General features: G+C 43.8%; 1 protein-coding gene across 1 annotated transcript in view; it reads left to right on the top strand.

The window, feature by feature from the left end:
* Positions 1 to 15,007, top strand: part of BMP1 (bone morphogenetic protein 1) — a 93,966-nt gene that overhangs the window by 56,083 nt on the left and 22,876 nt on the right. Inside the window, exons 11-12 of the mRNA XM_044279025.1 lie at positions 10,675 to 10,820; positions 14,802 to 14,997. Coding sequence (XP_044134960.1) covers positions 10,675 to 10,820; positions 14,802 to 14,997 — 342 coding nt within the window. The remainder of the gene's footprint in view (positions 1 to 10,674; positions 10,821 to 14,801; positions 14,998 to 15,007) is intronic.

Raw genomic sequence — 15,007 nt, 5'->3', positions numbered from 1 at the left:
TTGGAAAATCTCTCTGTTCGAGGAGTATGGTCACGCGAGGAGCGCTCCCTTCCAACCAGTATTCTGGAGTTGAGGGCGATTCGGCTTTCTCGGCGACATTGGGCTGACCATCTCAGGGGTTGTCCGGTTCAGTCCGACAACTTCACGGCGGTGGTGTACATCAATCACTGTCACATACCTGGCATAGACAACTGGATCGCAGACTTCCTCAGCCGGGAGCGTCGCGATCCCGGCGAGTGGGCTCTTCACCCGCAGGTCTTTCTGGCCATCTGCGAGAGGTGGGGTCAACCAGATGTAGATATTATGGCCTCACGGTTCAACAACAAGGTCGAGGACTTTGTCGTGCCGTCCAGGGAACCCATGGCCAAAGCTCCTGGGTTTTCGGATGCGGTGGTCCAGACCATGATTCGAGCTAGGAAGCCATCGTTTTCCCGAATCTACCATCGGACCTGGAAGTCCTACTTTAGTTGGTGCGAGCGGCGAAAGCTGTCTCCCATTCGCTTTTCTTTGCCGCGTCTCTTGTCGTTTCTGCAGACGGGCATGGATTTGGGTCTGGCTCTCAGCTCCCTCAAAGGGCAAGTTTCAGCTCTCTATTCTTTTTCAGCTGAATTTAGCTTCGCTTTCGGCGGTTCAGACTTTTCTGCAGGGGTTGGGGCATGCTGCGCCCCCTTTCTGTCCTCCATTGGATCCTTGGGATCTTAATCTAGTGCTCAACGCACTCCAGTCTTTACCGTTTAAGCCTTTGCAGCAGGTGTTGCTGCGCTTCCTGTCTTATGAGGTGGCTTTTTTGGTTGCAATTACTTTAATCCGTAGGGTGTTGGAACTCGCGGCTTTGTCATTTCAGTCACCTTACTTGATCCTCCATCAGGATAAGGTGGTCCTTCGCCCTGTGAGGTCCTTCCTGACGAAGGTGGTGTCAGCATTTCATCTAAATGAGGAGATTATTCTCCCTTCTTTTTGTCCGGACCCGTCTCATCCTCGGGAGCAGTTGCTCCATCCCCTGGATTTGGTACGAGCTGTTCGAGTCTATCTGTCCCAGACGGCATCTTTCTGGCGAGCGGATTCCTTGTTCGTGATTCCAGAGGGGCCGAGACGAGGACTGGCAGCGTCAAAGACTTCCATTTTTCAATGGATTTGTTTGGCTATTGTGGAAGCGTACTGCGCTAAGGACCGGGCTCCGCCCTTCCGGATGACTGCTCATTCGGCTTGGGCAGTGGGGGCCTCTTGGGTGGTGCATCACGGGGCTTCGGCCCTTCAGGTGTGCAATTCAGCTACTTGGTCGTCTTTGCATACTTTTTCCAAGTTTTACAGAGTGCACACCTTTGCGTCTGCTGACACGTCTCTGGGGCGTCGAGTTTTGCAGATGGCAGTTCTCTGACGGGAGGGTTGCTTGTTATGCCCACCTATTGCAAAGGTTTGAAAACTTCTTAAACTACGATCATGTGAAGATATGAAGTGTTTGGTTACATTTGATGTACCCAGGCAGGAAGGATTTGTTATATAATTAATATGTTCTAATATTCTAGTTTTGAGTTTTCTAGAAGAACTGCCTACGTACGGTACATCAAATCAGTCAGTGCACTGTATAATATACACTATACCAACTGTATTACAGTTAATATAACTTTTTAGGATCTCAAAATTGGTGGCTCACCTCAGGCAGGGTTCTGGATGGTGCTGCTAGCCCAATTTAGAGGATCACCCCTCCTCTAGTAATGGGACCACTGACGAAGGGAAGGAGTTCCCGAAACGCGTCTGGGCCGTACACCTGTATCAGAAGCATCTCCGCAATAGACGCATGGCCATGCAAACAATTCAACTAGCGGAAGAAGCAAGATCCCTGAGACGCTAAGTACAGAACTTCCAATCACCGCTGTGCAGTCCAGGGACATACCACTTCCGAAATCCCGCGAGACTTGGGAACAGCTGATCACAGACACCACGAGCGAGACGCCGGAACAGCCGCTTGCAGCCCATCCACCGCACACGTCCGACGGGACGTCCTCGAAACCAGAGGAAGGTAGGAACATTATCAGTCCAAACCTCATACGGTGAGGCTTACCAACAGAAGGTGCATGTTTATAAGATCATTGGCATCTAAGGATATCAAGCCCTGTTTATATGTGGTGGCGGACATTACTGAATCCATTTGCACTACTGTTGGGCCGTTATTGGAGCAGCACTTAAGAGCCAGCTAATTCCATTGACTATTGCTATATGCGCATGGGATACTGTAACATAGCGGTACAACTTATTTTCTACATTACCAGCATTGAACAGAAGAGACTGTCATTATTTAACTATTTTCTAAGTGGTATCTTTATTGTATTTTATTGCATTTTAGTTTATATGGTCCATTTGTATGTCATATTGTTATATGGTGATTTAATAAATAATTTTATGTATCACTAACTGGTTCCAGGTGTTGAGTGCTCGCCCTCACTTTCAAATATAACTTTTTATTGGAAATGTCAAAAAATGATTCTAATTATGAAAATCTTTAGTAGGTATAACATATTTACAAGTAGTTTTACATGGATGACTACCAGAGTTTGGTTTTCCTCATTTTTATTGTGTTGACATTTTGCGTTTTTTATGTTTGCAAACTTAATTTGAGGTCTGGACTACAGATTGATTGTTAATTTAAAACATGTAAAGACGCATTTTATATAATTTTATATAATTTTATAAGTGGATTTTATGTGTTATGGACTTTGATCACCTTCTGCCCCCTTTTCTGATTGAATTGTTGCGTTACTTTGTAGCACCACGCTATATTCCACGGACACATACACTTCCACCCCAAGCCTTGCTACATAATGGTGTTTGCTTCGGTGTCTGACCGTAAAGTGAATGCAGACCTGTTTTTTTTTTCTATGCGGGATCAACAATCTTATGATCATTTGGATATGAACAATAAAATGCATGACTTGGAAAAAACTTATGATACAGGAGATTAAGTTGTGGTGGGACCATACTACACTGATTAAATATTTGGAAAAGTCAATGATTCCTCGCAGTTTGAGGATCAAAAAAATACCGACAACTGTCTACTCTGAAGATTTTATAATTGATTTGAGTGGAATTATATATTGTCCAAATGTTCATCACAACTGATGAAAGTGATTGTGAAATACGAAAGAGAAAAATTATCAACTGTACAAAATGATATTGAGATATGCAAAAATGCTTTAATCAAATATAAATCAGTTCCTAATTATGAGACTATGAAGAAAAGAATTACCGTACATCTTCAATAAAACAACTAGAAGAAAGCATTACGGTATATAAACGAAACATACAAAATTTCAGAGAGATCTATATGATTACTCCAATGATCAGATATACGAATTGGGAAGATAAAAAAGTGTTACTCATACCCCCAAATCTATTTTAAAAAACGAAGCAAAAAAATCTAAACATCGGAACAAGTCATACCGAGTGAGTTTTAATTCATCTGATCAGGAGACAGCTGAAACAGGTGACTCACAAGACTCTAACCAGGAGGATTTTTCGAAAGGCACAGAACATACCAGTTCACAACAGAACATATCCTACTATAAAAAAACAAAAAATAAAACTGGTTTTTATTTAACCAATCATTAGTAACAGGAGTCGTCCCGGAAGATTGGAAATTGGCAAATGTCGTGCCCATTCACAAGAAAGGTAGTAGGGAGGAATCAAGCAACTATAGACCAGTGAGTCTGACATCAATAGTAGGCAAATTAATGGAAACCCTATTAAAGGATAGGATTGTGGAACATCTAAAATCCCATGGATTGCAAGATGAAAAACAGCATGGGTTTACTTCAGGGAGATCATGTCAAACAAATCTTATAGATTTTTTTGACTGGGTGACTAAAATAATAGACGGTGGAGGTGCAGTAGACATCGCTTATCTGGATTTTAGTAAGGCTTTTGACACTGTCCCACATAGAAGACTTATCAATAAACTGCAGTCATTGAGCATGAACTCCAATATTGTTGAGTGGATTAGGCAGTGGCTGAGTGACAGACAACAGAGGGTTGTAGTCAATGGAGAACATTCAAAACAAGGTTATGTTACCAGTGGGATTCCACAGGGATCTGTACTGGGACCAATTTTGTTTAATATCTTCATAAGTGATATTGCAAAGGGCCTCAATGGTAAGGTTTGTCTTTTTGCTGATGACACAAAGATATGTAACAGGGTTGATGTTCCTGGAGGGAAACGCCAAATGGAAAAGGACTTAGGAAAACTAGAAGAATGGTCAGAACTCTGGCAACTGAAATTTAATGTGGATAAGTGCAAGATAATGCACCTGGGGCGTAAAAACCCAAGGGCAGAATATAGAATATTCGACACAGTCCTGACCTCAGTATCTGAGGAAAGGGATTTAGGAGTAATTATTTCAGAAGACTTAAAGGTGGGAAGACAATGTAATAAAGCAGCACGAAATGCAAGCAGAATGCTTGGATGTATAGGGAGAGGTATAAGCAGTAGAAAGAGTGAAGTGCTTATGCCGCTGTACAGAACACTGGTGAGACCTCACTTGGAGTATTGTGCGCAGTACTGGAGGCCATATCTCCAGAAGGATATAGATACTCTAGAGAGAGTTCAGAGAAGAGCTACTAAACTGGTCCATGGATTGCAGGATAAAACTTACCAGGAAAGGTTAAAAGACCTTAATATGTATAGCTTGGAAGAAAGAAGAGACCGAGGGGATATGATAGAAACTTTTAAATACATAAAGGGAATCAACTCGGTAAAGGAGGAGAGCATATTTAAAAGAAGAAAAACTACCACAAGAGGACACAGTTTTAAATTAGAGGGGCAAAGGTTTAAAAGTAATATAAGGAAGTATTACTTTACTGAGAGGGTAGTGGATGCATGGAATAGCCTTCCTGCAGAAGTGGTAGCTGCAAATACAGTGAAGGAGTTTAAGCATGCATGGGATAGGCATAAGGCCATCCTTCATATAAGATAGGGCCGGGGCTATTCATAGGATTCAGATATATTGGGCAGACTAGATGGGCCAAATGGTTCTTATCTGCCGACACATTCTATGTTTCTATGTTTCTATGTTTTACGAGCGTTTCAAAAAACGAACAAAACGTGTAGGACGAAAACCTAAAAAAAACGCGTCCTATGGCCACAAGCTTACAGAAGAAGTGAAAGATCGCTCTTATACAAGAGAAATATTGGATGTATTGAATTTGTCCAGACATACTTTAACAAATGAACAAAGGGAGGTGTTGGCCCTGGGACTTAATTTTGCACCCACGGTGGATTTTGATATGTTTTCCACTATTTTAGACATAAATACGTTTGTTAGGAATTTAACTGTGAACAGACATTTCTATGATACAACTGGCTCATCTGAGCACTCGCCGACACGCAACGAGACAAAAACCAATTTCATAACATTGGTGGGCCCTTCACAGGTAGGGTTTATAAAAGGCAGGTCGGCAGTCGCCAACATCAGAAAAGTTTTTTGGCCACCTTGGACTGGGTCAGGCACCGGCCCCGGCTGGATACGTCCCCCATAATGCTGGCCTTGGACGCGGAAAAAGCTTTTGATAATGTCCGATGGGACTGGTTGGGGGCGCTGCTGGACAGGTTTCAGGTTTTGGATGATTTTCGCACCTTTCTAAGGGGGCTTTCTACAAACCTAAAGGCGAGAGTGCATACTGGCGGCTTTCTATCCCCTACTTTTCCTCTACAAAAGGGCACTAGGCAAGGGTGTCCTTTATCCCCGCTGCTGTTTGACTTAGCTTTAGAACCCTTGGCCAGGCTCTTGGAAGACTCAGATTTGTATTCGGGCATTAAGGTGGGCAAGAAAGAGGTCAAACTAGCGTTATATGCTGATGACCTGTTAATATTCATGTCAAATCCCCAGCAACATCTGCGCTCATTGATGGACCGGCTCAAACATTTTGGCTCCCTCTCAGGGTATAACATTAACTCCACTAAGAGTGAAATCTTGGAATTACTTGCTAAAAATCCTGCTCACTTGTGGCGGACCAATGGGTTTTCCCCTACTTCAGTCAACCAACACATAACGTACAAAATTGGCAAATTACCTGACTCACTGAACAACCTAAACTATCCGCGACTCATAGGAAAGATAGTAGCAGAGCTAAAGAAATGGCACACATTACCCTTGTCCTTTTTAGGAAGGTGCCACTTAATCAAAATGATGAGTTTCTCCAAATTATTATATCCTCTCCAAACTCTCCCAATCCTGCTAAAACATGTAGATGTCAACACTCTTAACAAGACCTTTATTAGATTCATTTGATCAGGCAAGCTCCCCCGGATATCCTTGGAGAAATTGATGTTATGGAAGCCAGAAGGTGGTGTGAAGTTCCCAAATATAAGAGGATACAATCTTACTTGTCTTATGTGACACATATTTGACTGGCTACACAACACAGATTACTTCTCTAACAGAGATCTGGAGCAAAATTTTGTAGAATCCTGGGGCCTGGTGTCTTGTCTACACTCTAATTTAGCTGCGCTCCCCCGGAGGTAAAGAATTCAGTGTTAATAAGAGACATGGTGCTGGCTTGGAAAGTAAACAGGAAAACTTTTGGTCTACCCCACTTGATGTCCAAAAGGATGCAGCTATGGAGCCATCTGGAGTTTCCTCAAGAAAAACACGTGAGATTCTCTGGAGATTGGGTCTCTAGAGGGATAACTAAGGCGGAACATCTGATGCACATGGGGGAGAAACGTTGGTTGTCTCCCAGGGAATTGAAGGAAAGATATCATCTCCCAGACTCTCATTTCTTACATATCATGCAAGTACTAGGCTTTTGCAAACACAAGGTTCGAGACCTATCGAAGGAAGCAACCACAAATTCCTTTCATAATATAATAGGAAACTCTCCACGACTGGTGTCCCTCTCGGATCTTTACAGAGCTATGTCCGGGAATTTCACGAGAGCCGTGCCATCTAAACTCTTCAGTAAATGAGAACATATAACAATAGATACTGAGACAAAATCCTGGAGGGATAGACAATGGTTCGCCAATGCATCATAAATAAGAGGTGGCGACAATCTTTTTTTCAAAATGATGCATAACGCAATTTATGGTTTTAACCTTCCGGCCTCTCCCAAGTTCCCGGATCGCATCACCCATTGTCCTAAATGCAACAAACCGGCCACAGATTTTTGGCACGGCATGTGGTCATGCCCTTAGGTTTCGGAATTCTGGGAAAATCTGATAATGTATGTTAAAACGCACTGGTCAATTACTCTCTCCTTTGAACCGCAGACATTGCTGTTCCATTATATTTGTCTACCGTCGAACCAACCCACATGACAATTGTTCCTCTTTTTCTCCACTCAATATTGCTGGAAGCCAAGAGAGTCCTATTACACCAGTGGCTTTACAGTTCCATGCCAGATATGTCGGCAGTGGTTTTGGAACTAAAATTACTGCTGAGACATGATAGGATTGAGGCTGAAAGACATTAGGAAAGCTCTGCTACCAATGTTTTTAAAAATTGGAAGATGTTCCTCATTACACAGTTTTTATTCCCTCCGAAATATCGGAGTTGGTCAAGCCGTTCCAATACACCTCCTGGTATCTCGCTTCCTCTCTAAAAGGCACCCTAGGTGCTCTCAAAGTGTAACTTTTCTCTCTCCTCTTCCCTAACTTCCCCCCCCCCCCTTTTCTTCCAAATGTTTTTCAACATTATGATAGTGTGGCTTAGACATGTTACATGGAATTTATTCCTCGTCAGTGATATCAGAACTTGGAGTCCTAATTGAAATAAGGTCGAAATGTCAGCTTTTATGTATGTAACATCTCTGTCTCTATCTACAATTGAAGAATTTGAAGAAAAAAAAAAAGAATTTCATGGAATTTTCCTTTAGAGAACAAGTCTCGCTGATGTGTCTGACAAGTCTTCAGCATGAAAGTGAAGATTTAACTAAGGGCGTCACAATCAATTTTATCCACTTAAATCCCGTACTCATGGCATGGATGTTTTTCAGGAAACTATTGAAAAGGAACTTGATATATGTAGCCTCATACAAACATTCATAGTAATTTAACAAAGAAACAAAAATTAGCTTTAAAAGAATTAGCTGATTTAAATGATGTGGTAATTAAAATGGCAGACAAAGGGGGTTCAGTAGTAGTGCTTGATAAACAAATCTATCATCAGCAGATGATGGGTATATTATCTGATGTTTCCACATATCAAAGGTTGGACACTAATCCCTTGAATTAATGCCAACAAGAATATATTCAGGTTCTCTGCAGAGGCAGAGATTTGGGATTTATAACACATAAACAGTCTCCATTTCCGCCCATCATCCATGCTTTACCTAAAGTACACAAGGGTACCAACCGCCCACCGTTATGACCTATAGGTATGAGGTATAGGTACATTGACTGAGAGGTTAGATTCCCTTTTACAACCACTAGTGAGGAGTCCCTGGATATATATATATATAGGACACCTTGGATGTTTTGAGGTGTTTCTATGGTTTGAAATGGAACACTCGATATACTTGGATAGCCAGCGATGTTGTTTCACTGTATCCACTAATTCCACATAATGTTGCCACTTTAGCGCTGGATTATCATTTACACCAGTATAGTAGATATTCAACATGTTTAATTGATTTAAATTTTGGTGACTCAGTTCATAATTAATTTTTGTTTGACAACAAATTTTAATGTTCAAAGGAGAGGAGTTTCGATGGGTGCTAAGTTTTCTCCGTCGCTGGCTAACCTTGTGATGTCATATTGGGAGGAGCGATATATATACAATGCTGAAAATCTCTTTGTTCAAATGGTGGGCTGGTCTGGCGGATACATTGATGACCTGCTCCTAATATGGGAGGGGGATGTGTCTTCCATACCAGCCGTCATGCTATATTTAAATGATAATCCGTTCAATTTGAGATTCACTTGTTCCTTTGATTCTTGATCTCACACCTGGATACGATACGGCTGGACCCCAGGCTTTGGCTCTGAAGCAATAAATAGGGGGAAAAAGTAAGGGATTGGAAATACAGATTGAGTCCAGACCTTGTATGTAGTTGAACAGCAGCTTTACTTTGCATAAACGTTCTCCAAAATGGTCCGAGCAGGCTTTAGCATTACAATTGGCAGGCAAACTCGACCCTGCTACATCTGCTTCTTCTTGTTTGCTGCACTTCTCTTTGTATGGGCTGTCTCTAGATTAGGCCAAGGAACTTCCCTCCTGGCTCCTGAGGCTTCAAGCTTTGGCCTCCATGGCCAGCAGAGCTGAGGGTGCTCTGACTGGCTTGGGCACGTCCAGCAGATACGTGCCCCCTGCATACTTGTTCCTTAGCAGGGGGTAAGCTAGTTTAGACTCTCACGGGTCCCCACCCTTCCTGCAGAAAGTTGGACTCGCCCACTTCTCAACAGAGGTGGGTTAGAATAGAGGTTCCATTCTATCCAACTGTAGCTCTGCCATATTCGCTGCCACCAGCTGGTGAACGAGGCACATTACATATGAACAGTTACATAACATTAGAAATGCACAGTGTGGTGAACCTGGAACAGATTGCATAGATGACATCAATGTTAGCAGACACAGATAGAAGCCGGGTGCAGGAGTGGTAACACCACTTTGGGGTGTTACAGTTGCTTTTTAGATCAGAAAAAAAGACTCAACAAAATATGGATAGGGGAAATAAAAATAACAAAAATAATACTGTACAACCTACATTAGTATTAACCTACAGCAGGCAATTTTCTCAAATAAAAAATGCCATATTTAAATGTCTCCCTATTTTATATGAGGATGACATCTTACATAATGTACTGAAGGGTGGTTGTAGAACAGTGTCAAGACGCTCACGGACACTAGCTAACACTCTTTCCCCCTCATTTTTTTTCCAACTATGGCCAAAACTACACCCAATACTTGGCTCAAATACACGGGTTTATTCAAAATGTGGTAGTCATCCATGTAAAACTTGTAAATGATCTGTCAGTAGTTTGTTATCCTTCCCTTTTAACTTCAAATCTGCCACGCCAAATATCTGCTCACTAAAACTGACTAGACATTTTATGGTTTATAGTCATAGGCTGAAAAAAAACCTTGGCACAGCTGAGGGTTTTCTAGAGCTGTATTCTGGCAATCCTTGTGTGAGATAAACAGCCTGGACTCGGTTGACCTGGGGCTTATAGCTTCTTGCAGCCTCCATAATATGGCACCTGAAGTATTGCTTGCAGGGGAGAGTATTTTTGTAACACAGTGCAATACACAGGTACCATACACAGGCACTTGGGTACTGAAATGTAAGGACTTCATGCGCTCTGTTTGTGGCCCCTAGCAGTGAATGGAGAGGTTGCCATGCATATGCAGCATGTCCTTCATTCACTCCCAACACCCATTCCTCCACTGATCAGCTGTGGCTCCAGCGCTGAGCGCCGAAATACCAAAGGCCGAAAGGCCAAAGCTCCACCCACTAGGTAGTGGACAGAACTGGTTACTGCAGCTCTGCCCCCATGAAACCGTAACCAGCACCGTTGCTGTCCTCTGGTGCCAGAGCTACCCGGGAGCAGATGATCGGTGGGGTGTTGGACCTCTACCAATCTGATATTAATGGCCCATCCTATAATGGAATCCCCCTTTAAACTATTTATTTTTCCTTCTCCATGATGTCTCCTATATACATATATATCTTCTCTACTTGCAGCCGAGTGTGGAGGAGACGTCAATAAAGATGAAGGTCACATCCAGTCTCCGAATTATCCCGATGATTACAGACCCAACAAGGACTGTAAATGGAAGCTGCGCGTGGCTGAAGGCTACAACATAGGAATCGTGTTTCAGTCCTTTGAGGTTAGAGGCCAACCAGGCTCATCCCTGGGATGGGGGGAGGGGACCCTCTGAATGTGTGTGTGGGGTAGGAAGTAAAACCTACAATTGGGGGGGGGGGCTAAACACATGCACATCACATGAGCTTCCTGCAGGAGGAACCAGGTTTTCCTTCAGAAAGGAAGACGAGAGGTTTCGCTGGCTGGTGTCTAATTGGTTTACTGCACATCATCATCATCATCATCAGGTTGTCTTACAAGGACCACCCTTGTTAAAGTAATAGTCAGCTTCTCTAATCCCTGGCGATTGGCCGAGTAAGCCAAGTGTACGTACATGGCGTCAGTGTAATGCATGTACAGACCAGGTCCACCATCTGTCACAGGACAATCAACCCTATTAAACCAGGCATACTGCCTGGTGGGGCTCATCATGATGATTAAAAATATGCCTTTCTTTTGTCTATATGCTAAACAGCTGCAGAGATAGTTGTGTTTTTATTCATATGCAAATGAGAGGTTCGAGCACCAGGAGGCGGGGCTGAATGCTTGGAGCACTGCTATGTAACACCCCCTGTGCTCGTACACTCCCCTTGATTGACAGGGATAGACATCAGCATGCTGATGGCAGAGCTGTGTCCTAGTATCTACATATCATAAACGATGTACTATAGCCTTACCACACTGAGATCTGCTCAGAAAGATAATATACATGTTACTGCTTTATTCACACACAGTATATACGATTATAAAGGCACCAGTAATGTGTGTTAGCTTATAAGCATAAAAAAAACGTGTCTTCTGTATGTGAAAAGGCTAAAGCTTAGGGATAAGTGCACAGTTTTGTATGTAGAGATCTAATTTTCCCCCGTCCGTCCCCCTGATATGAGCATCTAAGCATTTCATTCTCTGATGCTCTCCCTTGCCCTGTGCTGGATCACACAGGCTTATTACACTGCTAGGCGGAGGCTTCCACCCGTTCCCAGTGACATCAGCGGCTCTTATGGGCAGGATTTAGCACTGCCCGCCCATTAGTGGGCTCACTTCTGGGCGTAAGCCTCCTCCTAGCTTAACCCATGGAAAGCCTGGTACGTCACCAGATCTCCTAACAAAGCCCTAGCCCTGCACGATTCAGCACTGGGGAAAGGAGAGCACCGGATCATATTAGGGGGCTGCCTGGGTGAAAACAGGGGTATGTCCGGGTTCAGCTCTGAACCAGGACAACCCCTTTAAATGAAAGAGAGAAAGAAAATAACCGAAAAATAAAAAAACTGAATACATCTTTCGTGGCATTTGAATTTAGGATGTTTACATACAAGACTGAGTTTGAATAAGTCTCCATCCGTTCCGCAATTTTGCGGAACGGGTGCGGACCCATTAATTTCCGAGGGTCCACAAAAGATGCGGACAGCACGCCATGTGCTGTTTGCATCCGTGGTTCCGTTCCGCGGCTCTGCGGAAAAGATAGAACACTTCCTATTCTTATCCGCAATCGCGGACAAGAATAGGCATTTTCTATTATGGTTGCGGCCATGCGCGGTCCGCAAATTGCAGAACGCACATGGCCGGTATTCGTGTTTTGTGATTTGCAAAGCACTACAGCCGTCTGAATGGGCCCTAAGGGTGAGTTCACATCACCGTTATGGATTCCATTGCAATGGAAAATGGCCAGGGGAGGGGGGCGAGTTCCACCACCTTTTCTCTGAGAAAAAAAAGCCCTGGTTATAACCATGTTCTAACGGAAAACAAAAACAGGATCCATAACTGTGATGTGAACTCGCCCTAAGCTATAGCTTTTCTACATAGAGAAAATGTTGTTGTTTTCCTGTGCTCAGAAAGCTAACACACATTACTGGTGTCTGTATAATTATATATTCTGCCTGTGAATAAAGCAGTGATCTGTAGATGAGCTTTCTGGGCAGATCTCAGTGTGGTAAGGCTATAGTACATGGAGTATATGATATGTAGATGCTAGGACACATCTCTGTCCTCAGCCTGTCTAGTCCTATCAATCAAGGGGAGGGGGAGTGTACAGAGCACAGGGGGTGTTACACTGCAGTGCTCAGACCATTCAGCCCCGCCTCCTGGTGCTCCAATCACTCATTTTGTATATGAATAAAAACACAGAGATCTCTGCAGCTATTTATCATACAGACAAAAGAAATGTATTGGTTTAATCAGCATGATGAGCCCTACCAGGCAGTATGTCTGATTTGATGAGGTTGATCATGCTGACAGAGTCTTTTTAAGGGGGATCCCAAGATTCCTCCCTCTAGGGAAGTGATGGCGGACCTTTTAGTGGCCGAGTGCCCAAACTGCAACCCAAAACCCACTTATTTATCGCAAAGTGCCAACACGGCAATGTAACCTGAATACTACAGTCCAGTATGGAATATCTTCCATGTACTTTATCATTTAGCTATAATAGCCTGCCTGCATCCAATGCGCTGCCTGTGCCGTACGTAGGGCGCCCTGCGCTGATGAATGACAGGAAAAGTCTAAGACTAAGGTACACCATAGACTTTTTCCAGGGCGCGAGTTCCCACAGAAAGGGCTCTGAGTGCTGCCGCTGGCACCCGTACCATAGGTTCGCCATAACTGCTTTAGGGTATATGGACAGGTTTAGCCTTCATGAGATATTCCTTTTAATGGCATCATTTGGGGAATGGGAACATAACTAAGTTTCAAGATGCAGACAGATTGCTTAAAAGTTTCATAAGAGGGTGACGGGTTGTGATTCTTCAACAGTCGGACCCATGTATTGAAGTATTGCCCACGAACCAAGCCCTTTTACCTGCAGATCATCACTCTGATCAACTACAAGACTAAGGGCTCATGAACACGACCGTATGTATTTTGCGGTCCGCAAAAAATACATATGATGCCTGTGTGCATTCCGTATTTTGCGGAAAGGTACAGCTGGCTCCTAATAGAACAGTCCTATCCTTGTCCGTAAGGCGGACAATAATAGGAAATGTTCTATTTTTTAGCGGAACGGAAATACGGACACACGGAAACGGAATGCACACGGAGTAACTTTCCATTTTTTTACGGACCCATTGAAGTTAATGGTTTCGTAAACGGAACGGACACGGAAAGAAAATATGTTTGTGTGCATGAGCCCTTAAGGTGAGGCGCCGAAGAGCAGCAGATTGTCGGGAAGGAAGCGTTCCTTCCCGACAGTCTGCTGCTTGTTCAGTGAAGGAGACTGCTGCATTTACAGTACATGCAGTGATCTCCTCCACAGTATGAGAACAAGGGGTCGCTATTGTGATCCCTCATCCTCATACAGAATTATTGTTTCTGGGCAGCAGATCGCTGTTTAGACAGCACAATTTGCTGCCCAGAAAGGATCATTTAGGTGCCTGCATTAACGATAGGATCACCCAATGAACGAGTGGGTGAAAAGGAAATTTCCCCTGAGCTGTCATGAGGAGAGAGCTGCAGCAGAAATGATACACCCCATGAGCTGTGATGGGGAGACAGCTGGCGCTGAAAGGGCACGTCCCTGAGCTGTGATGGGTATAGAGCTGCAGCAGAAAAGACACACACCCTGAGGTGTGATGGGGTAAGAGTTGCAGCAGAAAGGACACATCCCCTGAGCTGTGATGGGGGGAGAGAGCTGCGGCAGAAAGGACACACCCCCTGAGCTGTGCTAGGGAGATAGCTGCAGAAAGGACACACACCCTGAGCTGTGATGGGGAGAGCTGCAGCAGAAAGGACACCCCCTCCAACTGTGATGGGAAAATAGTTGCAGCAGAAAGGACACCCCCTCCAACTGTGATGGGAAAATAGTTGCAGCAGAAAGGACACACCGCTGCACTGCCAGCCTGAAATAATTGAAGCAATGAATGGGCAGATCTCTTGACCCATGTGTGGTACAGGGCGGGTTCTAGGTTTGAAACAGAAACAGATTGTCTCGTACGATATAATGTCTGGTTTTGTAACCCCTTTAAGCAGTATGTGGATGATCTGCCGCCCACGACTAAAACACTGCTCCATTCCACAGATTGAGAGACACGATAACTGTGCATATGACTTTCTGGAGATACGGGACGGCGACTCGGAAACCAGCCCTCTGATCGGTCGCTTCTGTGGCTATGACAAGCCCGAGGATTTCAAGAGCTCAGGCAATAAACTCTTCATTCGATTTGTATCTGACGGATCCATCAACAAAGCCGGCTTTTCTCTTCACTACTTCAAAGGTCAGTAGAA

The sequence above is a fragment of the Bufo gargarizans genome, chromosome 2 (assembly GCF_014858855.1).
Source record: "Bufo gargarizans isolate SCDJY-AF-19 chromosome 2, ASM1485885v1, whole genome shotgun sequence".
Taxonomy (NCBI): Eukaryota; Metazoa; Chordata; class Amphibia; order Anura; family Bufonidae; genus Bufo; species Bufo gargarizans.
Note: the sequence above shows the minus strand (reverse complement) of the source record. Positions and strands in the feature narration are given on the sequence as shown.